Here is a 22,014-nt window from a genome sequence, read left to right on the forward strand (position 1 = left end):
ATACGGCCTATGGCAAAGAATTTTCTAAGCCGAACAATTACTAGATTTGGCCCTGCTACCATTTTCCATTCCATAGATTATTGGCCAATTCGGTTTTAATAATGACTTTTTAAAGAGTGTACAATATGGATTTTTAGTTAAACGTATGAAAACATGGACAATTAATTAATTTTTAAAAAGGGAAATTTGCACCAATCTTAACATCAACTATAAATGTGGACTTTCTATAGTAAATCAATTTGTAGTGACATAAACCTATACAAAATCTTTTATGGCGATTTTAGCCGATCTTTATCGGAACTGAAAACGACAGCTTGGCCAAATGAAATTTTTAGGGCGAGCAGAGGGACTTGGTGTGGTTTTCTACTTGGCGGCCGGGGCGGATCCTTCGCTCTGCTGAGGATCCTTAAACTGCTTGTGCCACTCCAGATTCATCTTGGTGACGGATTCTCCTCGCTTGGCAGCCTGCTTGCCACTGTACACCATAATAGCGCATCCAACGGCGGTGAGTGCAATCATTATGTTGGCCAGTCGGATGCGCATTTTGTTGCGGCAGCGCTCCATGACGTCCTGACTGCAAATTGGGATACCCAGTATGAGACACCTGTTGCATTTACTCCAAATGAATCCGCACCTACCTAACGAAATTGGGAACCTCGGCCTGCGTCTTGTATTTACCGGTCCAGACCAACATACGGCGCTCCAGATTGTTGGGTTCGTGGTTTTTGATCGTCTCTCGCATCACCTGGCTGGTCCCGAAGAATCTACGCACCATGGCTCCAATGTGTCCTGTTTTGCTTAGCATATTGCTTTATTTAGTCGTTTAAGAAGTAGTTTTTTGAAAGATAATAGGAATTTTATGCAATTCGCTTAACAGTGGGTGCTAACATAACAGGGTTGTCACTCCGCCAATAACATATGGAACAGCTGGTATTTCTATGGTCACCCTGAGAGACGTTCACACTACACCTTGAAGTGATTGGAAAAATTAGCAAATAACTTTGGAATCTCTTGTTTAAACACTTGAAATTTTATATGTAAGATATAAAAGAAAAGACCTATATTAAAAAAAAATATGTTGTTAGGAAACAAATTTTAGGTAAATCAGTGTGACCATCTCTGAAATTTGCTTCGCCGACCCAGAGACGGTCACTCTGCTCTCCCCTTTAGTTTTCGTTTGCGGTGGAGTAAAAGTCGGAAAAGTCAATTAATATCCGACTGCCACACGTTCAGAACCCGAATTTGCGATCAAGGCCAAGATGAGCGAGTACACCAGCATTCTGCAGCGCGAGTTTCCCAAAATCGACCACGAGCTGCTCACCTATGTCGTGGGCGTTCTCACCGGAAGTAAGTGCCTTCTGGTCGCCTAGCCTGTGATCTTTTATACTTAACCCCGCACCAAAATTCAAATTGCCAGGCGAGGAGGACTTCGACAGCGGCGATGACATCTTCGATGCGGTGGGCGACATCCTGCAGAGCGTTGACTGCGACAGGTCGGAGGAAAGTGTCCGAACGCTGTGCGAGCAGTTCCTCAACATAATGAAAAACAATGAGGTCAACGTGGAGCGGAAGGTTCTCAATGCGCCAGTCAACATCGAGGAGATGGCCAAGAACATGGAACGACTGGACAAGGACATGCAAAGCATCTGGGTGGCCAACAAAGACGGCGCCAATGTAAGTGTCCCCCTTGCCAAACCACTTCTAGAAACTGGATGTACGGGGCAATCAACTGAATCATTCGTATTCTTCCAGAAAGTAGACTCTAAGAAACTGGGAAAGGCAGAGGCCAAACTGCAGCAGAAGCAGGAGAAACGGCAGGAGGTGAACAAACATGGAATGATTCCCGTTGCGGTGAAGCTACAAACGGCAACAGCCTCCCAGGTGACCAACAAGAAGAACACCAAGCTTGACCAGAAAGGCCTCAACCGATCCATGGACATCAAGATCGAAAACTTTGACCTGGCTTTTGGCGAAAAGTAAGACAACCTAACTGAGCAATTGGCCAACAGGAAATTATTGTTAATCCCCTCCAGAGTTCTTCTGCAGAATGCGAATCTGCTGCTCTCTTACGGACGCCGCTATGGTCTGGTGGGACGCAATGGCCTGGGCAAGACTACTTTGCTCCGGATGATTGCCGAGCGACAGCTACAAATCCCTTCGCACATATCGGTGCTACACGTCGAGCAGGAGGTGGTGGGCGATGACACACCAGCCGTGGAGAGCGTGCTGGAGTGCGATACGGAGCGAACGAGACTTCTGAACCGGGAGAAGGAGATTTTGGCTGCCCTTAACAATGGAGTTCAGGATGCGGCGCTATCTAATGAGCTGAGCGAGACCTACGCCTCTCTGCAGAACATCGAGGCGGACAAGGCCGTGGCCCGTGCATCTGTGATACTTAAGGGCTTGGGGTTCGACGCAGACATGCAGCTGCGTCCAACCAAATCCTTCTCAGGCGGCTGGCGCATGCGTCTGGCTTTGGCCAGGGCACTCTTCTCAAAACCCGATCTGCTACTGCTCGATGAGCCGACGAACATGTTGGACATCAAAGCCATTATTTGGCTGGAAAACTATCTGCAGACGTGGGCCACAACCATTCTGGTCGTTTCTCACGATCGCAACTTCCTCGACACGGTGCCGACAGACATTATTCACCTACATTCCCAGGAACTGGAGGCATACAAGTAACTACATTAAAAATTAGCCTAATTAAAATATTAATTAATTAATTTTCAAGGGGAAACTATGAGCAGTTCGAGAAGACCAAGACGGAGAAGTTGAAGTCCCAAAGACGTGAGTACGAGGCCCAAATGGCTCACAGAGCTCATGTCCAGGACTTCATCGATCGCTTCCGATACAACGCAAATCGTGCCTCGTCTGTGCAATCCAAAATTAAAATGCTTGAAAAACTGTAAGTCTAAAAATCAAAATACCTAATAACTTGAATAAATTAAATGTCTACGGTTTCTTTGCAGGCCCGAACTGAAGCCAGTGGAAAAGGAGACTGTGGTTACGCTCAAATTCCCCGAAGTGGAGCCCCTCAATCCTCCCGTGCTGGCCATTTCGGAGGTTACGTTCCGTTACAATCCAGAGGATCCACTTCCCATCTTCAAGGGTGTCAACCTCTCAGCCACATCGGACTCTCGGATTTGCATTGTCGGAGAAAACGGAGCGGGAAAATCGACGCTGCTGAAGATTATTGTCGGCCAACTGAGCACTATTTATGGAAACATTGTCCTGCATCGCGGTCTTCGAATCGGATACTTTGCCCAGCACCATGTGGATCACCTGAATATGAATGTGACGTGTGTGGGTGTTTTAGCAGAACTGTTTCCTGGTCGCCCGGACGAAGAATATCGCCGGCAGTTGGGCAGCTTCGGCATATCGGGACCACTGGCACTGCAGAGCATTGCTAGTTTATCTGGAGGACAAAAATCACGAGTGGCCTTAGCGAAGATGTGCATGGGTAAGATAGTGGTTATCCATTTGCTTCCTATCTTCCGTTTACAATATAACACAATACATTTACTTAATAGCGGAACCCAATTTCCTGGTGCTTGATGAGCCGACTAATCACTTGGATATTGAAACCATTGATGCTTTAGGCCGGGCTATAAATGCCTTTAAGGTAAAATGGCCTGTGGTAGTCTGCAGCATGAAATACATATGTAATATCTTTTTTAGGGCGGCGTAATCCTTGTTTCCCACGACGAACGTCTCATCAAGGTCGTCTGCAAGGAACTCTGGGTGTGTGGCAATCGCACAGTCAGAGCAATTGAAGGTGGACTGGACGAGTATAAGCGGGAGGTTTACAAGGAAATCGAAGCTAATAGTTGAATTTAATGTAATTATTAATTACTCTATTTGTGAAACAGCCTAGCAATAAATTTATATTATGCCTGACACAAGGAGAGTGAAAATTGTTTTTTCGAAAGGGTCATAACAGAATACCAACTTTCTAGATGGGATTTACAATGGCTAAATGTCAGCTATGGTTTATATATCTGTAGCCATGAAAATTAACTTTTCAGGAAAATAATACATTTATTTTTAACCCTTGTTTTTCAAAACTTAATCTTAAGCTGAGGCCTGCTGTCTGAGTTTTCGGCGCAGCTCGAACAGCAACAGCGTCAGGGCGGATGCCACATTCAGGCTATCGATTCCAGCTGCCAGGGGAATATAGATGCACTTTCCTTTACCTCCAACCATGTTTAAGAAACTGACAAAATAAATAATTAGTTTTGCTTTTTATAACTCATTTGTTTCAACCCTTACCGGTAAGCTTCCTCACTGACTCCGTGACTCTCTCCGCCGATAATGAGCAAGTTATGGGCTCCGAGACTCTGGATATCCGCATAATCAATGGTCTGGTTGTTTTCCCGCTTCCTTTGGTTACTCTCAGCAATAAAAACATGGCAGTCGTCTGCCGCCTCTGGGGGAATGGTTAACGCGAGCTCCTCCCAAGTGACATCATCCCGAATGGGAACTCTAAACTGACCGCCACAGCCTCCTCTCAGGGCCTTTGATTCCCATGGATCACAGCAGCCGTGGGTGACCACCACCTGACTGCAGGGCAGAGCGCCACAGGTCCTAATGATGCTGCCCAGATTGTTGGGCTCCCTAATGTTGTCGCACACAACTGTAATGGGGAAAGGCTGAGAGCCCAGACGCTGTTGCTCCGCTAGGTTCTTCTCCAAGCCTTTGTCCGAAGGCCTGTCGAATATACCCATCAGACCGGGAGGAGTTACCAGTGAAGACCACGTCTTTAGGTCATGTTGCGGCACTTTGTAAATCTTGGTGCCTGTCCCTAGCTGCGCCATACCTACTTCCTCCTTCACCAGAGCCAGTTGATCTTTCTGGGAGAAAAGTAGGGCTTCCATTTTGAGGCCACATTGCAGGGCTTCCTGGATGAGACGGCGGCCCTCGACGATGATCTGCCGGTTCTTATCACGGCGCTTGCGGGAACGCACTGTGGTTAGTAGGGTGCTGGTAAGGGGATCCTGCAGGGTGAGGCGCACAAAGTTCAGATTCAGCTCACTGTCCTTGATTATTGGAGCGGCAGTTGGAGCACTTCGTGGAGCAGGAGGCGCTGGAGCTGGAAGTTTGCGAGATGCTACTGAAGCAATGGGTACCTTGGGTTTTCTACCCGCAAACCGATTCTTGCGTAAAGCTTCCCTCGTGTTTATCGGTTCATGCTTCAACTCTGAATTTCCAAAGAGATTGGCTTCTATGTCCAGTGCGTCCTGGATCTCTCCTCGTTGTCCACTGGAACTGCTCAACCGCAGCACATTTAAGTTATTCACTTTATTTATATTCGCTTGAAACGAGCGTTTAAATATATTACACAGCATGGTCAATTCAATCCAATTCAACTTCACCGAACATATGTTCGCATAGTCATGGGCGTAGCCGAACACATTTAAGGGGGGTACTAATAGTAATAATAATACAAAATGTAAAACAAATTATTAGTAAATGAAGTTAGTGATATAAAAAGGGATTCTTAATCTGTAAGACCAAAGACACTAGAATAATAAGATGCGTAACGCCATACGATTTTTTTGCACACCATTTTTTCGGGCTGGCTCCAGCTATCTCGAATTTTTGTTCAAGAGCCAGAGAGAGAGAGCGCTCTAGAGCCAGCCGCTCTCTTGTACGCATTAGTGATGCCAATATTTTTCTGAAAAAAAAAGGACAGATTGAGAAAAAAAAAACGGAAAAAATAGGCTGAAAATTTCAAAAAAGGATGAAAAAACAGGACAGATTTTGATTCATACGTTTGATTCATACGTTGCCATTATGCCAATGCGTTTCAAATACGTTTCGGGCATTTTATAGTCTTTATTTAAGACAATTTTTTCTACTCACTTTAAAGACCTCACTATTTCACTCACTAATATAATTATGACAAAATAATAGTTTATTATTTAATTACTTACAGCTCAAGATTAATTTAGTAGCACTTTGTATACGAATAAACATAAAAATATATATCCCTTTCAGTGTAGGGTAATCAATTTCTTTACAATAATTTTATATTGTTTTTTAAATATTTTTTATGAATAAATATTTTAAAATAAATATTATAACATTTCAAACACTTGTATGAATAACGTTTGCCCGGTTATTTGTTCAAGAGGGATGCCAATTTGATCTTGCAAGTAATTACTTTGAACTATTTGGGGACTCTAAATTAGAAGACATGCCTTACAGTCTTCACTAGAACTAGCTGGGAATTATAGGGCTACATACATATATACATACGTACATACATACATACATACATACATACATACATACATACATACATACATACATACATACATACATACATACATACATACATACATACATACATACATACATACATACATACATACATACATACATACATACATACATACATTAATACATACATGCATACATACATACATACATACATACATACATACATACATACATACATACATACATACATACATACAAACACACATAGATTCATACATAGATTCATACATAAATACATACATACATACCTACATACACCGGTACATACACCGGTACATACACTACACTCACTGCTCGACCGGTAAGAGAGGTTACTATTTTGTGACTCTAAATTAGAAGACATGCCTTACAGTCTTCGCTAGAACTAGTTGGGAATTATAGGGCTACAAGAAAATATTTTTCCTCAGCAAATATTAAAAGCGGCAATAACTATGTGTTCCGACAGTAAGTTAAACATTCTTCAGGTTAATTAAAGCCAATTTTTACTACTTTGTGCAAGTAACACATACACTAAATACATACATACATACATACATGCATACATAAATACATACATACATACATACCCATGGAAATATTTTATGTTTAACATTTATTATTTCAAGTCGACTCGAAGGTCATATAAATATACGACTTCATTACAATTGTAATGTCCTCCCCGTGGTGTTCCCTGGGTACCAAAAAATAGATATATTACAGATAATTAAGAATAAAAATATTTATATGTAAACGGTAGCTAATTCGAGCGGCGATTTTAACTAAAGAATATTAAAACAACTTCTTAAAAAAAAATAATATTCACGGCATCAATTTTTAAATAATATTTAGCTCATATTACAACGAAATTGACCAAAACATTAATCAAATTCGTTTCTTAAATCAAAATTGATTTCGGAAATCGTGTTCTAGCACAACTTTTTTGTTTACTGTTTTCACTCACACAAGCAAGTGAATTCTATTATTAAATTTTTATGCTCTCAATTTTATGCGAGCGGGAAGAGATCAATTACTGCAGCCACCGAAAAAAGTGGCTGCATAGTGCAAAATCAATGTATGGCCGTTACGCATCTTATTATTTTAGTGTCTTTGGTAAGACCAAGTTACCAAATTTCGGAAATTCACTACGCCCATGAAATCAGTGTTGAATAACGTAGCAGTGAAACAATCCAACATTGTGTGCAATGGGCGGTTCATTTAAAAATTCTGTATTGATTAATAAAAATATATTTTTTATTTCACTTTTAAAATTTGTGTTAGCAGTTAATAACAATTTGAAAATAACTAAAAACTAATAGCGCAATAAGTCGTCCTACTTGGGTGTTACATAATTAAGCAGCTATAACATAATACAATAATTTAAAATAACAATGCAAAAGTCAAACGCCTTCAATCGAAAGGACGAGCGGGGATTAGTTTCGTAAAACAAAATCAATATGGAGATGCAATAAACAATTAAAAACAAAAGAAATTCATCTAAATGGGGGGCTTCGTGTGGTGGCGTAAACACTAGTATTTAAATAAATTCTTATATTAACCATAATTCATAATCTGTTCCATCTTAGCCGAGACCGGAGGCCTTTTCACGAAATTTGTTCATAACAATGTACACTCTAGGATTACTACTATCACCGTTACATCTTACATGGCTAAATGCTAATTGTTAATTGAAGTTCCATAAATATTAATCAATGCCTCTAAATTTAGGCGTATATACACGGCTTAATCTACTCGCTGGTTACATCTGTTATGTCGAAGTGGCCGTGGAACTGCTACTGGAGTGCTGGGTCTTCCGCTGACGGGCGCCGCGTCCGGACAGCAGGTATGACAAGTCAATGGGCTGCTCCTGTGCTGTTTGTGCATCCAGACACTTTAGCTTCATAGTTATCAGAACGTTCTCTAAACGCGATCGCCTCTTCTTAAGCATCTTTTAGAGGGGGAAAAGGAAAGTTAATTGTAATAAAATAATTTCAAAACTGGTTAGTCCACACACCTGTTTATTGGGCGCCATGGGTGTTACGACATGGACAGCTGTTGCATCCACTGGGGCACTAAACCCACGGGGCTTTCTCCCAACCATCTTGGGCTGATGCTGGTCCTGCCTGCCAGGTGCCTTGTGCATCGTTGTTGCACCGGCTCCTACATCTAATTCAGTCTTTTGCTTCCTTGTCTTCAGCAGCGACGGATCCACATCATGGGGCTATAAATTGAAAATCATTGGTTAAACTCGATAAATTATTATTTTAAATTTTAAGCTTACCGCATAGCTCTTGGAAATCTTTATCTTCTCGGGAAATTTTCGGAAGGCATAGCTCTTGGTGCAGGCCGGATGATTGGCCTTGGCTTTTGAGAAGAACCTTGCCGTCTTGTCCACACGCAGCTCGCAGATGTAGCAATGATCCTCGTCGTTGCATTCCATGGGGCGTCCTTTACAGAAAGTAGTTCGATCCAAAACCCAGCAGCGTCCAATGACTAACTCAATTGGAACCACTTCATAAAGTGATACTCTTACCACCTCATTGGGGTAAAACCGGCGCGAAGGTTCATGGAAAGTTTCATGGGGGCGCAAGAAATGGTGGCCGAATATGAAACGCTTTCCCAGTTCGTTTTTCCACAAGTGTTCCACCCGAAAGATATCGCACTCTTGGTAATCAATGGCTCCGATCGTTTCATAAGTGTGCTTCTTTGTTGGTAACACCTTGCCGGCCTCATCTTTGATGGGGATGTCCCGCAGGACATAGACGGCATCGCCCTGACGTACCTGAAGATCCCCACGCATTAGGGAGAGATAGTAACGGTGGCCCTCTTCGGTGAATTCCTCTAGTGGAATCTCTCGATCCACTTCCCTCGGCTCGCACCGCTCGCATTGATAATTATCAGCATCGATGTCAGCTTTGGTGCATTCAGTATGCTGCCACACCATGCACTTGGCGCACTGAATCATCAGACCCTCATCTTTGTACAATCCACAAATACATCTGATTACATCCTCCTCAGGAGAGGCCTCAATAGGAAGCAGTGGTGGCGGAGTTACTTTCGGTGGCACAATTGGGGAATCCCTTTCCTTTGCTCCTGGTGACTTTTTCAATGCCATCTTTCCAGCTTCCTCTTCTGGCGAAAGCACTTCCTTTGGTTTAAAGCTCTGCAATGATTCTGAATCACCAAGAATCTCCACTAGCTGAACATAGCTGGCAACCTTCTGTTGTTCATAGCTATCCTTCAGGGATTGGAGTGCTTTTGCCTTGCCCTCATCATCGCCGTGCTGCTGCTTGGCCTCTACGAAGAGCAGCTGCATGTGGTCATCGAATTCCTGCGGCGTTTTGTAATGCCCCTGTTCCACTTGGGCTTGTATCGATCTGAATTCCACTTTTGAAGTTGCAGCTGTAGCGCCCAATTTTCCACTCAAAGAGTTCTTTATAGCCTTCTTTTTTTTGCTGGACACTGTCGTCAACAAATCGGACATTTTTAGGGACTCCAGGGCACTGCAAATATCCCTTAGAACTACTGCCATTTTGGCCATTTTCTCTAGTTCGGGATCATGTACTGCCTGGGTCAGTCCACGAGTTTTTATGTTGCGAGGTGAGCAAAGCGCGGAAATCTGCGCTGCCAAGGAGGGAGAAGATGGTGTAGAGGGTCGTCTACCAGGGATGTCCCCATTGGTCACGCTGAGTGCTGGCGAAGATGCAGTGGCCGCTGCTGCAGTCGCCCGCTTGGCCTTGCATCTGCGTATCTAATGAAAGAAAAATTAATAGTATTTTATATGAAATGAATATAATGTTGTATTACAAAAAAAAGTAAACCAACCTTTTCGAAGTTCCTGACTAGAAATGTGTTGAATTGTTTGACCAGTTTCTTTTCTTTTTCGGACAATGGTTGAAGCTTTGCCACCGTCACCGCTGATGAAATATCCTTACCCGCCTGCCGTTGAGCGTTCTTTTTTGCCTTCTGCTTCCGTTGGCGACCGTTTCGGCCCAAAGGTCCGTCTCCAGCTGGCTTGGCTTCCACAGCAGGAAGGGGTTTTACTCTTTGCGACTTGCCTCCTATGACACCACGACACTGGGGCGTGTTGCACCTGCAGGGTTGGCCCTCTGAGGGATTGAATAGCGAAAAGTTGTAATCGTATGTCAGCTCCTCTCCCTCCTCGATGGCTCTTTTGGCGAATAAAACCATTCTAGATAAGCCGTTAACACTCCATTTTTGCATCTCGCAATTGGGTTCGCAAGAATGGTTGACAAACCTACAATCGCTGCCCATCCGCTGACCATCGATAACCAGTCCTCCATCCAAATGTAAACAATAGTGATGGGTGTCATTTAGATATATGCTGGCCATCCTCTGCTTAAATTCCTTTTCTGTGACTACCTCTCCCACGTACTCCAGAATGTAGGTTCCCTTCGCAATGGGTAGTTTGGTTCTCACTCCCCATCCCTTATCTGCCGTCATAAAGCGCTCCACTCCGGGTGCGACGGCGTGTCGCTGGATCTTCTGATTTCGGCATTTCTCTCCAGCCGGGCAATTGCTGGGCGAGCACTCTGTATATACCATACGGTTTAGACAGTTGTCCAAACAAGATTTCTCGCCCTGGTTCTTACAGTTACAGGTGGGATGATCGAATCCTGCCAAATTCGGACGCACTGACTCGGCGTATACATTGGTGCGAATCTTTCGGTAATTCCAGGATGGCACAACGTTTCGAGTGGGTAATTTGGAATTAGTGTAAGCCCACCATATGTCGTAGGGTAGCTCAAAGTCCATTTCAGTCCTTCGGAGGTACTTTTCGCAATAGGAAGGAGGTGGTAGAAGGCTCGCAGGAGCCACTTGCTCCTCCAAGCCTGGTTTTTTATTCACTTTTGCTGGTGGCGGCATCAGGGATTGTTTGTAGTGATTGGAGAAAAGTCCTGCTACAAGATAGGTCTTTTTAACCTTAGATAGCTTCCGCAAGGAAGTGGTTGATGCCTTGTCCTCGCTGGATTCACTGCAGCTGGCATAGTCCTGTGGGCCGGGGTTGTGGGACTCACAGGCAGGCAAAGGATCGTGTTCGGTAGGAATACTGTCTAGCCGTTTAGCCTCTGCTTCTGCATCTATTTCCTCTTGACTGACGGGAATTTCTGGAGGAATCTCTTCCACCGCAGCTGGCTGGACTGGTTTCTCCTTTTTTTGTATGGCTCCAGCTTCTAGGTTCTTTCGCCGCTTCAAGCGAATCTTGCAGCTGAAATTTGTATTGGGATCGATGCCATCTGGTAATCTAATATTTGGTTCCAGTTTGCTTTTCTTCTGTTGGGGAGGTGGTGTGGGAGGTGGCTCTTCCAGTACCGGCTGCTTGGGTTGCCGACCACGCTTCTTGGCTGGTTTTATCTCAGGTTCCGATTTGGGCGGCGGTAAAAGTGCAACTTCAGCTTGTTCCCTATTCTTAGGTTTTCTACCTCGCGGTCTTCCTCTAGCTGGTGTTTGAGGACGCTGTAGGCGTTCCAGAGCCACGACTGATAGGCGAGGAGCTCTTTGATTGGTCCTGGCCACAAAGGTTTCTCTGGCCTCGCCTGCTTGGGGAACTCGTTCACAATCCAGTGGAGGATTGGGTGGTACCTGCACATTGGCACTGTTGCTACTTCTCGTTTCTCTTAAGGATTGCAGTGGCTCATCATCGGGATCAAACTCCGGCTCGGGCTCATCCATTACGGCTGTCGTTTGCTGTTCCACGCTAACCTTACGCTTCTTCCTGCGAACAGTGGGAAATCCCGTTCGATTTATCTTTTTCCGCTTGCGTTTCAGAAGAAGATTGCCTCCCGTTTTGTGAAGCAAGGTTTCGACAACGCGCTGGCCAACCTCCTTTTTCGTATCCTCCTTAATATCTAATGCTGAGAGCAGTGGAGATTCAACCTCTGCTTTGGTTATGACGGATTCATTCAGTTTACCAAGAGGAATTTGGATTTCCAGCTCCACAGATGGCTCGAACACACCAGGGGGAGGAAAGCTACCAGCTGGGGATTGAAGCTGAACCAAGTCCTTCGCTGCAGACACCTTCTGTTTAGCTGCTCCTCCTCTCCTCTGCTGTTTAAGTGAGCACAAGGAACTAGGACTTATATCCAGTAACTTTCCACCGCTTATGGAATTATTATCAACAACAATCCTCAGAGGAGAATTACTTGCCGATGAGCCGCTCACAGCCGTAGGTTGCTCAAGAAGATGTCTTTTTTTGGGCGTTAGTGCCGATTTTACGCTCCTCGCATTAAACTGTGCTTGGGATTTGGTGGACGCAGTGGTCTTAGCAGTCGCCGCCGCTGCAGCCCAGGCCTCTGCGTTCAATTTCCCATTGGCGAATGCTACTTCCGCAGGCGGACGCTCTCCTGGAGTCAATAGATAGTGGCGCTTTTTTAACGGCAACTTATGATCATCGGGACTGGAACTGTCATTGCTTTGAGATTTCTTGTGTCGTCGTTTGGTATTCCCATTACTGCTTCCGCTGCCATTGGGAGTTCCACTAGCGCTAGCCGATAGCATAGCGAAGTCCACTAGGGGCTCACTGAGCTTTCTCTTCTTTAAGCCCCGTTTTAATGGTTTGGAAAGAGTGGACGCTGATCCTCCTCCATTCAAAGTCAACTGCTGGGCAGGACTCGGAGCGGCTAGAGTGGCCTGCAGCTTGTTGGCATCGGCCAACAGCTTCTCTTTGCCACTGCTCCCGGTCAAACGATCGTCCTGGATTCGGCACCTTGAGTTGAAGGTGCTAGTAATAATCTCAATTTCGGTGAGCAGCTTGGAATCAATGTTCAATGACTTGTTGTGACTAAAACTCTTTCGGCGATGTCTGCGACGCATTCTAGACACCCCAGACACATAGCTGCTGCACATACTGGCTGCCGAGGAGCGGCGGGACTTAATCTTGCAGGACAATTTGCTGGGAGCCGGAGTTTCTTTCCGCTGGTTCATCATTTTACTAATGAAGTTATCCGGGTTGGTGGCAGTCAAACTGCCGCCACGACCGAAATACTGCCCGGTGGTCACATAGCGGTTTATTTCGCCGTACTTCTTGCTAGCACTTGTCGTGGGCAGACTTTTAAGGCTCGGCTTGCTAATGTACTCATTACTCTCCTCACTGCTCTGGCCCAGAGATAATCCAGCTAGCTGAAGGATGTCCTGATCCTCGACAGGATCGTCTGCAGAGCTTTTCAGGAGCATGGAAGCACGGCGCTTCCGTCTCATCCGTAGACCTGCCTTTCCAGATTCCTTGCAATCACTCCGGTAGCCGCAACTCTTTGCCCTGCTCCTGCGACTCATACAACTCTTGGTGCTGTATCGACTTTTGCAGCTGGCATCGGACTTGTAACCGGAGTTGTGGTTGTGGCTGCTTCGCTGATGTCGTACGCTTCCGTAATCCGAGACGTAACCGCTCTTGGCGGCCAGGACTTTGCTGCAAATGGTGGTACTCGCCCCAGTGCCACTAGCCGCACCCACACTCATGCTCCTTAGCCGGAACTTCTTGTTCACATCGATCTCCCGCCACAGAGGATCCAGCTGAAGTTCCTCTTTGTTGGATGAGCTGGAGGGTGCCTTTTTATTGTTCTGCCGCCGCTTACTCCTGGGCGGTGGATATAGCACCCGCTCGGTGGCATACATTCGCTTGTCTAGGTACGCCATGTCGATCTTAGGCTTGCTGCTGGAGGCAATTGGCAGCGCTCCCGTGGGAACAATATTCTCATTTTGCATTTTTGGGGAGGGAGTGGTGCTCTGCGTCGTGCTAGTGGTGCTTATCACACCCGAATCGGCAGATTCGTTTATAGCAGGACCAGAGTTTCCAGGCGCAGGAACTGTGGAAACCACTTTTTTGGGTCTACCTCTGCGCTTCCGAGGATTAGCGGTTTGCGCTAGAGGCTCCTCCTTAGCTTTAGCCACTTTCTCCTCGGAAAGCTTCGCATTGGCGGTCTGCCCCAGCATCTGAGTCTTCTCCATGAAGTCCTGCAGCAATGTTGACTGGTACTGGGGTAGGTTCTTGTCCTTCGCCGCCTTGCGGAAACTCCCTTCCACAGTTGTGTCCTCCGTATCGCTCTCCACTCGCTTGATTGCCGCCTGCACAAGGTTAGGTAACTCGTTGTCGCTGGAGGAGATTCCGATATCCAAAGTGGGTTTGCTGGCAGACTGAGCCGCCTGGGAGATAGCAGTGAGCAGCAATCGCGGAGCTCTCTGCTGATGGACCTTCAAGGGCAGGTCGTCCTCTGAGTCCGAGGAAAATGCCGAGATCTGTGACTTTTTGGACTTGGACACTTTGTCCGATTTACTAATCCCACTTGCACTCGCCAGCTTCTTGCGCTTGACCTTGATTTTCTTGCTGCCTGCTCTATTTCTGACCTCCGAGCAGCCGGACTCGGTGTCCTGTGTGGACATTTTTCTGGGCTTTGGGGGTTTCTTGGTTGCTAGGACTCCTGATGGGGGGCGGATGGCCGAGATTCTCATTCGCAGGCCATCGGTGTCCGAACGCTGCACGCTGAACTGTGTGGCTGACTTAATCGACTTCGACTGGCTCGATTGATCCGTAATGGAATCGGTTTCCTGAGGAGAACAATACACTTTAAATACCGCTTGATAGGGGCCATTTGAAACACTTGCCTCATTTTCACTGCCGGATTCTTGTGCGCGTTGCGTTTCCAGAACCTTTGCTGCTGCCGTCTCATTTTGGCCACAGCTCATATTTTGGAGTCGCTGGGGAGCTGCAAAGGTTCACTTTTGTTAGCCAAGTGTGTTTTCGATTTGGTGGCTCTCTTAATCGCATTTAAAGTAGGTCATCCGCGGCGACATAGTCCAAAAAAAAAACCTATCCCACACCACACTTACGCTTGATTGTTTTCTGGGCTAGCACCTGCACTCGCGACCTTAGTAGTCGGTTTTGTTTGTGCCGAAAGGAGAATCTATTGCTGCACACATTGCATTTGCACTTTTCTTGAGCCTTTGGTCGTGGCTTGCCAGCTTCTAAAATGGCGCCGTTTTCACTTTCCCAAAAACTGCTTTGTTCGACGCCCGACGACGACGCAACGTTGCAACGCCTCTCGCATGTGGCACATTAATCCGCGGTCCCGATATTTCACTTTTTTCTCGACTCGTGGGCGGCGGTGGGGCGCTTCAATTGTTATTGTTAATGTGGCGCAACAACAAAAAGCCAGGCAACCAAAAATTTACGAACATAAATAAAGAAAAAGACTGCGTTTTAATGTGGCCAGCTGGGGTGTACGTGATGTCTGCGCTACAGTGTGACCGTGCGGTGGAATTTCGCAGGCAACTATCGAAATCTATCGTTTGCCAACAGTGAGTTCTGGTTAAAACTAGCTAGAAAATACTCACGAAATATTATGCGAAATCAGTACTGAAGTATATAAAATTATTAAAAATATAATTTTGTACAAAGATACCATTAGTTTTTAAGCTATTGCTTAAATATTTACATATTTACATGAAATCGAAAAAAGTCAAAATGTCAATAGCAATTAAACGACAAAAAAAGCCAGAATAGCTAGGTTTTTAAATCGCGGTGTGTACACACTGGCCGAGCACCTCGGCGAATATTATTTGTTTATTTGTAAAAACGTAGAAAATGAGTGGAAAAGCGTCGAAATCAAGCAGCGCCTCCAGCAGCATGCTGTACGGCTCCAGCATCTCTTCGGAGTCCATGAAAGTGATCGCGGAAAGCATAGGAGTGGGCTCCCTGTCGGATGACGCCGCCAAGGAGCTAGCGGAGGATGTGTCCATCAAGCTGAAAAGGATTGTGCAGGATGCGGCCAAGTTCATGCACCACGCCAAGCGGCAGAAGCTCTCAGTGCGGGACATCGACATGGCCCTTAAAGTCCGAAATGTGGAACCGCAGTACGGCTTCGTAGCGAAGGACTTCATTCCATTCCGCTTCGCGTCTGGCGGAGGAAGGGAGCTGCACTTCACCGAGGACAAGGAAATCGACCTTGGAGAGATCACTTCCAGCAACTCTGTAAAAATTCCTCTGGATCTCACCCTGCGTTCCCATTGGTTTGTTGTGGAGGGAGTACAACCCACTGTGCCTGAAAACCCACCGCCGCTCTCGAAGGATTCCCAATTCTTGGACTCTGTTAATCCGGTTATTAAGCTGGATCAAGGCCTAAACAAAGATGCTGCTGGCAAACCTACTACCGGCAAGATCCACAAGCTAAAGAACGTCGAGACCATTCACGTCAAGCAACTGGCCACGCACGAGTTGTCTGTGGAGCAACAGTTGTACTACAAGGAGATCACCGAGGCCTGCGTGGGATCGGATGAGCCTCGGCGCGGTGAGGCGCTGCAGTCGCTGGGATCCGATCCAGGCCTGCACGAAATGCTTCCCCGCATGTGCACCTTCATTGCCGAGGGAGTTAAGGTCAATGTGGTTCAGAACAACTTGGCGCTGCTTATATACCTCATGCGCATGGTTCGTGCGCTTCTGGATAACCCATCGCTGTTTCTGGAGAAATACGTAGGACATTTTTTATTTCATTTTTGTTCTTGTTTCTCATACAAACGATGTTGTCTCCACATAGCTGCACGAACTGATACCCTCGGTGATGACCTGCATTGTGTCCAAGCAGCTGTGTATGCGCCCGGAGCTGGATAATCACTGGGCCCTGCGAGACTTTGCCTCCCGACTGATGGCTCAAATCTGCAAGAACTTCAACACCCTAACCAACAATCTGCAAACCCGTGTCACCCGGTAAATCGCACCCACTCATAGTTAATAACTCTTTAACAAGCATTTTCCAACCCTCCAGCATCTTCAGCAAGGCCCTTCAAAACGATAAGACGCACCTATCCTCACTGTACGGCTCTATTGCGGGACTCTCGGAGCTGGGAGGTGAAGTAATAAAAGTTTTCATCATACCCCGCCTTAAGTTCATATCGGAGCGCATTGAACCTCACCTGCTCGGCACCTCCATTAGCAACACTGACAAGACAGCAGCAGGTCACATTCGCGCCATGCTTCAAAAGTGCTGTCCCCCGATCCTCAAGCAAATGCGCTCAGCCCCAGATACAGCAGAGGACTACAAAAACGACTTTGGCTTCCTGGGGCCGTCGCTGTGTCAGGCAGTAGTCAAAGTTCGAAATGCGCCCGCCTCAAGCATTGTAACCCTGTCATCTAACACGATCAACACGGCACCCATCACGAGTGCAGCCCAAACAGCAACAACCATCGGACGAGTCTCCATGCCCACCACACAGAGACAGGGGTAAATATTTACCCCTTTACTTTTTATATTAATGTTAACTTTGTTACCCTAGACTTTTACCATGTTAACATGTCTTTTTATGACTATACTAAGCTGCTGAATCTTCTTTCTTTTTAGAAGTCCCGGAGTCTCATCCCTGCCCCAAATAAGAGCCATTCAGGCCAACCAGCCGCCGCAAAAGTTTGTGATAGTCACCCAGAACTCGCCGCAGCAGGGCCAAGCAAAGGTGGTGCGGCGTGGCAGTTCCCCGCACAGCGTGGTGCTCTCCGCGGCCTCTAACGCGGCCAATGCCTCCAACTCGAACTCAAGCTCGAGCGGCAGTCTACTAGCAGCTGCACAGCGGAGCAACGAGAATGTGTGTGTTAGTGCCGGTAGCGAAGCGCCAGCAGTTGATGGTATAACAGTTGAATCTTTCAGAGCACCCTAGACGCCAACTCGCTGATCATTGAGACGGAGATTGTGCGCGCACCGCCCGAGCTGGACGATCTCTCGCACCTGGAGTAGCCAGCTCAGTTCGTATGCAATAAGACAAAAAATGCGGGATCCTACCCCAAAAATATGTAACCACACACAGAGAAAGAATATTAAATCATTATTTTCACAAGTTTTGTGAAAAATTGTTTTAGTCCTCATTAGATTTTTAATTACCTTAACACCGGCTAGTGAACAGAAACATTCAAGGAATCCTCATCGGAATATTAAGTTACAGTTCTGTACTATACAAACTGTTAAAATCACCTCTTTTTTTGTGTGCAAAGGCACTGCTCTCCCACCCAAAATCGAAAGCTTGCCCACGCAGTCAGCACGCATGTGCGGGTATGGGCACCAAGTGGCTTGCTATTGATTTCTCCAGCGCATTCCTGGGTGAACGCACAAAGAGCTCTGCTCAACACTCCTTGTAGATACCCATCGCAGGACAGCAAAGCTCGGAGCGGTTCTGTCAGGATTTTCAAGTAATTTCGAGTAATTCTCAAAAAAACACAGGAAAGATGCATGCCAGGTTTGCGGATCCCGAGCCAGCGTCTCCGGACAGCGTAGATGGAATCAAAACGGAGTCACTGGAGGCAAGGATTGAGACCTTCAAGCAAAATCCCCACAACATGGCAGCGTTGCGGGAGGCGCTCGACGATGTGCTCCTGCGGGCTGAGACCGAGGCCAACAGGCGAGCAGTAGAGAGCCAGAAATCGCAACAGGTTGACCACATATATTTGATATTCGTCTTCGAACTAACTGAAACACTTGTAAATTCCTTTGCAGGGCAAGGAAAAACGACCGAGTAAGTATACGCAGTGTGGTCCAGTACCTTTCGCTTCTTGGCTATTTGGATAGTGTATGGCTTTTCCTTTTTGAGCACTTCAGCAACCCCTCACCAAGTGCTGCCTGCTGAATAGACTCTTGTGCACAAAACCCCTTTTCTTTGTCTGCGAAAATCGAAGCAGAGATAAGGGTTCTACAAATTTGCCTTGAGTAAAGAGCAGGCATAAGTCACTTAAGAGTGCCTAGGCTCAAAGTTGGTGGATGCGATTTAAATCTGAAAAATTAGAAATATAATATTAGTACCACAGAAAAGAAGGAAAAGTGAAATAGTCAATATTCGCGCTAAAATCAATATTACAAACATTTTTGCTGATTAAGGGAAACTCCGCGTAATGTTATACCGAACTTTTTAAGTTTGAAAAAGGAGCTCTGAACGTGCTAGATAAAAATGGGCTGCTTTTACCGGTCGCGGAAACAAAATGATCCTACTGATGACAGGGCAACAGTTTTAGGCCTCCTCAATGGTTGTTAACAGGTGGCAATTAAAACGGATGAAAGCAAATAATTAATAATTAACAAATGCACTCGCACGCCATTTTCACCCATTTTCCAACCCCAGCCAGCTCGATTGCATGACCATATTTTGTTGCACTTAACTTGTATTTTGCGTATCACTGATCTTTATTTCCGTATTTTTGTACTTTCTGCGCCTCGCATGCACTAATCTCTCAGGTTTCGCCATACCAGATTTTAAGAACGGCAAGGTGGTGAATCGCGCCCGAGGATTCGTGGTGCGGATCTTCGATGCTATATGCAATTGTGCCAACAACAATGCAGCGGCGGCCACGACGCGATTCAAACTGAGAAGCAACAGCGGCGGTGGCGGCGGCGGAGGCGGAGGAGGAGGAGGAGGTGGAGGTGGAGCCAGCGGAAATGGCAAGCGACAGCAGTCCCAGGATGAGCCGGAAACCCTAGTCCTGACCAAGAAGAAGCCCGCTGGCGAGGGGAAGAAAAAGAAAGGAGTCAGCATCGCCGATGACGTTCAAGCCGGCGTTCGACTGATGGACTAAGCCAGCAATAATGGCAATAATGGTTGCCCATGCAGTGGGAAAACATAATCAAAATTACCACGAGCCCTCCCCGGACACAACTTTTACTCAGCAATCGTTTCCTGTCATCCTACCACTTTAATGGGTCTTGTCCAGAAGAATTTTCTACGCTCAAACGTTTTAAGCACAAACCGAATTCCATGTCTTCCTCTGAAGACCAAGTATAAGGTATAGGATTATAAGCCCTGCAAGGAATCTTAAAATATCAAACAATTTTCTGCGGAAAACTGAAACAGGGCTGATGGAAAAGCTTTAGCGCTCTACTTTATTATTTGATATACCTAAATGTGATCCCAGATGGTAATGTTAACGAAAACTCAACTCGAAGCACAAGCAACCTCTAGGTTAGTTATGAAAGGAGAAAAACCCTATACGACATATGTATACACTCTCCACCTCTCAGACATCATTCGATCCCACGCACAACACAATCAACGGCATTACACAATCCCAGTGGAATCAACGGGCATGTCGATCTCCACCTAATAATAACTACGATATATCAAATTATATACCTATTTGTGTATGACTAGGTGTGTACGGAACCACCAACCTATTTAGATGTGTGTGTAGCAGTTAAAAACATTTCCAAGCCAGCTAAGAAACGGTTCAATATACAAGCATTAATGTGTACTGATTTTATATACAATGTACTAACTACTATATATACGTGTGAACGCTATTAGACTCTTAGTTGTTTACACAAACCACCGTCTAAACGCCGCACAGGTTTCCTCACCATCCTCATCAACGTCATCAACTAAATCCGCACACACGCTCTAATCGGATATATTTTTGTGAGCCCCTTTTGGAGAGATCTATGAAGACACTACTCTATACCGAACCCGAAATTTAAGATATCGAATACGATGAATACATAGCTAACGAGAGAACTTTGTACACAGATTTGCAAGGCAACCATTTTGTATAAGATTTTGCATTTATTTTGTAACCTCTGGAATGCAAAGATCCCCTAAGTTTGAATGCGTTGCTAAGCCAATTGGGTATTTATAAATTACCAAATGTATAAATGTGCGTTCTGCGAACATAAAACCGTTGTATTTAGTTAATAATATCAGCAATAAACTATAACATGTTTCAAATCAACGTTTTGTTTTTCATTTAATCAACAACATATTACTGCAAGGGTATATAATCTTCGGCTTGCCGAAGCTAGCTTTCTTTCCTGTACTAATTCAGGTTAAGATTTCAAGGATTTCCCAATTTAATTTGATGATTCAGACATACATTTTCCAGAAACTATCTAAAAACTGGTCATCTATGAATAAGCCCGAATGAGTTTAGTACCCAAAAACTTTTTTAGGGCCACATGAACTTCCCATCGGCGTTTTCAGAGAAGCACTTGGCCGTTTGGTAGACTCTCTCGCACGATTCCTTGAATAGTTTATCTACGAAGTATATATATTTATACGTGGAGCATTGGAAGATAGATGTAAGTGTAGTTACGCGTATCCCTGCAAGCTTCAACGGATTTCCTGGACATCTCCATCATTTCCGGGGGTACCAGATGCGGAAGCTGGGCCAGGGCCTTGGCCGCGTTGAACTCCCCCTTTTTATTCACAGTGCCCGCCATCAAGGACACACACTTTGTGTAGCACTAACGGGAAAAAGGATTCAATTAAAGGCAGCTGTCACTGTTGCCTAAAAACGCGAGCCGCACTCACCATAAGATCCTGTGATGGCGGAAAGTTGAAGTCACCCACGCGAAGTCGATCGAGATCTTCTGTTTTGAGCTTAAACTTTGGCGCACAGCCACTACGGATCATGTCTAGCGAGGTCAAAAACTGGTCCATCGTCATGGCAACTCCAGGATCGGGAAGCAGGAGTATCAGCACTTGCAGGACGATAGTCAAAACAGCGGAAGAGCGTCGTTTCCAATGCTTCATGGTGACCGATAACAAAAGTAATAGTCGAGTAGCCATGTCGTGGGAGAGTTTTATAGGTGGTCATAGTGGCAGGGAAAGGTGGTAATTAAGTCTGAGGGTTTGGCAATTAACTAACGCACTTGCACGCCATTTTACTTTACTAGGAAATTGTATTTGTAACATTTTTATGACTTAATAATACTCGAATTTTAAGATACCCGTTAAATAAATATTAAATCAATTTTAAACCTATATGCAGGGGAAAGTGGT

General features: G+C 45.5%; 7 protein-coding genes across 11 annotated transcripts; 3 read left to right on the plus strand and 4 right to left on the minus strand.

Annotated features, from left to right (window-relative positions):
- Positions 1–73: 73 nt before the first annotated feature.
- LOC6545575 (UPF0389 protein CG9231) lies at positions 74–925 on the minus strand. The gene is made up of 2 exons (XM_001973317.3): positions 639–925; positions 74–574 (listed from the first exon to the last, which is right to left on the minus strand). The coding sequence occupies exons 1-2, from the start codon at positions 803–805 to the stop codon at positions 364–366; spliced, it is 378 nt and encodes a 125-aa protein (XP_001973353.1). The 5' UTR covers positions 806–925; the 3' UTR covers positions 74–363.
- Positions 926–1,112: 187 nt separating this feature from the next.
- LOC6545576 (ATP-binding cassette sub-family F member 3) lies at positions 1,113–3,910 on the plus strand. The gene is made up of 8 exons (XM_001973318.3): positions 1,113–1,347; positions 1,418–1,674; positions 1,753–1,976; positions 2,034–2,681; positions 2,735–2,908; positions 2,973–3,463; positions 3,534–3,625; positions 3,682–3,910. The coding sequence occupies exons 1-8, from the start codon at positions 1,260–1,262 to the stop codon at positions 3,832–3,834; spliced, it is 2,127 nt and encodes a 708-aa protein (XP_001973354.1). The 5' UTR covers positions 1,113–1,259; the 3' UTR covers positions 3,835–3,910.
- Positions 3,911–4,039: 129 nt separating this feature from the next.
- LOC6545340 (rRNA methyltransferase 3, mitochondrial) lies at positions 4,040–5,428 on the minus strand. The gene is made up of 2 exons (XM_001973319.3): positions 4,273–5,428; positions 4,040–4,216 (listed from the first exon to the last, which is right to left on the minus strand). The coding sequence occupies exons 1-2, from the start codon at positions 5,346–5,348 to the stop codon at positions 4,075–4,077; spliced, it is 1,218 nt and encodes a 405-aa protein (XP_001973355.3). The 5' UTR covers positions 5,349–5,428; the 3' UTR covers positions 4,040–4,074.
- A 2,334-nt stretch (positions 5,429–7,762) lies between these two features.
- LOC6545341 (histone-lysine N-methyltransferase ash1) lies at positions 7,763–15,546 on the minus strand. Its single transcript, XM_001973320.3, has 6 exons — positions 15,106–15,546; positions 14,881–14,981; positions 10,087–14,823; positions 8,543–10,012; positions 8,276–8,482; positions 7,763–8,209 (listed from the first exon to the last, which is right to left on the minus strand). The coding sequence occupies exons 2-6, from the start codon at positions 14,959–14,961 to the stop codon at positions 8,030–8,032; spliced, it is 6,675 nt and encodes a 2,224-aa protein (XP_001973356.2). The 5' UTR covers positions 14,962–14,981; positions 15,106–15,546; the 3' UTR covers positions 7,763–8,029.
- A 222-nt stretch (positions 15,547–15,768) lies between these two features.
- Positions 15,769–18,075, plus strand: LOC6545342 (transcription initiation factor TFIID subunit 6). 4 transcript variants are annotated; one of them, XM_015158596.2, is made up of 5 exons: positions 15,769–16,744; positions 16,809–16,978; positions 17,037–17,492; positions 17,610–17,853; positions 17,910–18,065. In XM_015158596.2, exons 1-5 carry the CDS (start codon positions 15,860–15,862, stop codon positions 17,994–17,996), a joined length of 1,842 nt encoding a protein of 613 aa, XP_015014082.1. In that variant the 5' UTR covers positions 15,769–15,859; the 3' UTR covers positions 17,997–18,065. The 4 variants fall into 4 exon arrangements, with proteins under 4 accessions (XP_015014082.1, XP_001973357.1, XP_015014083.1 ...); XM_001973321.3 differs by having other exon boundaries at positions 17,610–17,847; XM_015158597.2 differs by having other exon boundaries at positions 17,610–17,847; positions 17,897–18,020.
- Positions 18,076–18,123: 48 nt separating this feature from the next.
- On the plus strand, positions 18,124–20,965 carry LOC6545343 (twist-related protein 1). Of its 2 annotated transcripts, none has more exons than XM_015158599.2 (3): positions 18,124–18,685; positions 18,750–18,768; positions 19,482–20,965. In XM_015158599.2, the coding sequence occupies exons 1-3, from the start codon at positions 18,482–18,484 to the stop codon at positions 19,817–19,819; spliced, it is 561 nt and encodes a 186-aa protein (XP_015014085.1). In that variant the 5' UTR covers positions 18,124–18,481; the 3' UTR covers positions 19,820–20,965. The 2 variants fall into 2 exon arrangements, with proteins under 2 accessions (XP_015014085.1, XP_001973358.1); XM_001973322.3 differs by having other exon boundaries at positions 19,497–20,965.
- LOC6545344 (general odorant-binding protein lush) lies at positions 20,962–21,962 on the minus strand. The gene is made up of 3 exons (XM_001973323.3): positions 21,544–21,962; positions 21,326–21,476; positions 20,962–21,267 (listed from the first exon to the last, which is right to left on the minus strand). The coding sequence occupies exons 1-3, from the start codon at positions 21,799–21,801 to the stop codon at positions 21,179–21,181; spliced, it is 498 nt and encodes a 165-aa protein (XP_001973359.2). The 5' UTR covers positions 21,802–21,962; the 3' UTR covers positions 20,962–21,178.
- Between the last annotated feature and the right edge of the window lie 52 nt (positions 21,963–22,014).

This window comes from Drosophila erecta, unplaced genomic scaffold, assembly GCF_003286155.1.
Source record: "Drosophila erecta strain 14021-0224.00,06,07 unplaced genomic scaffold, DereRS2 tig00000021-arrow-pilon, whole genome shotgun sequence".
Classification (NCBI taxonomy): Eukaryota; Metazoa; Arthropoda; class Insecta; order Diptera; family Drosophilidae; genus Drosophila; species Drosophila erecta.

Excerpts from the sequence above, each read along its gene's own strand:
- LOC6545575 (XM_001973317.3), bottom strand. The coding sequence starts at position 805 with ATGCTAAGCAAAACAGGACACATTGGAGCCATGGTGCGTAGATTCTTC. Across the intron at positions 575-638 it reads GAGGTTCCCAATTTCGTTAG|TCAGGACGTCATGGAGCGCT; the intron begins GTAGGTGCGGAT and ends CCCAATTTGCAG.
- LOC6545576 (XM_001973318.3), top strand. The coding sequence starts at position 1,260 with ATGAGCGAGTACACCAGCATTCTGCAGCGCGAGTTTCCCAAAATCGAC. Across the intron at positions 1,977-2,033 it reads GACCTGGCTTTTGGCGAAAA|AGTTCTTCTGCAGAATGCGA; the intron begins GTAAGACAACCT and ends AATCCCCTCCAG. Across the intron at positions 3,626-3,681 it reads GGGCTATAAATGCCTTTAAG|GGCGGCGTAATCCTTGTTTC; the intron begins GTAAAATGGCCT and ends TATCTTTTTTAG.
- LOC6545340 (XM_001973319.3), bottom strand. The coding sequence starts at position 5,348 with ATGCTGTGTAATATATTTAAACGCTCGTTTCAAGCGAATATAAATAAA. Across the intron at positions 4,217-4,272 it reads GTCAGTGAGGAAGCTTACCG|TTTCTTAAACATGGTTGGAG; the intron begins GTAAGGGTTGAA and ends TTATTTTGTCAG.
- LOC6545341 (XM_001973320.3), bottom strand. The coding sequence starts at position 14,961 with ATGAGCTGTGGCCAAAATGAGACGGCAGCAGCAAAGGTTCTGGAAACG. Across the intron at positions 10,013-10,086 it reads TAGTCAGGAACTTCGAAAAG|ATACGCAGATGCAAGGCCAA; the intron begins GTTGGTTTACTT and ends TTCTTTCATTAG. Across the intron at positions 8,483-8,542 it reads AGATTTCCAAGAGCTATGCG|CCCCATGATGTGGATCCGTC; the intron begins GTAAGCTTAAAA and ends TTCAATTTATAG.
- LOC6545342 (XM_015158596.2), top strand. The coding sequence starts at position 15,860 with ATGAGTGGAAAAGCGTCGAAATCAAGCAGCGCCTCCAGCAGCATGCTG. Across the intron at positions 16,745-16,808 it reads CGCTGTTTCTGGAGAAATAC|CTGCACGAACTGATACCCTC; the intron begins GTAGGACATTTT and ends GTCTCCACATAG. Across the intron at positions 17,854-17,909 it reads GGAGCAACGAGAATGTGTGT|AGCACCCTAGACGCCAACTC; the intron begins GTTAGTGCCGGT and ends TGAATCTTTCAG.
- LOC6545343 (XM_015158599.2), top strand. The coding sequence starts at position 18,482 with ATGCATGCCAGGTTTGCGGATCCCGAGCCAGCGTCTCCGGACAGCGTA.
- LOC6545344 (XM_001973323.3), bottom strand. The coding sequence starts at position 21,801 with ATGGCTACTCGACTATTACTTTTGTTATCGGTCACCATGAAGCATTGG. Across the intron at positions 21,477-21,543 it reads CGCCATCACAGGATCTTATG|TGCTACACAAAGTGTGTGTC; the intron begins GTGAGTGCGGCT and ends TTTTCCCGTTAG. Across the intron at positions 21,268-21,325 it reads TGAAGCTTGCAGGGATACGC|ATAAACTATTCAAGGAATCG; the intron begins GTAACTACACTT and ends TATACTTCGTAG.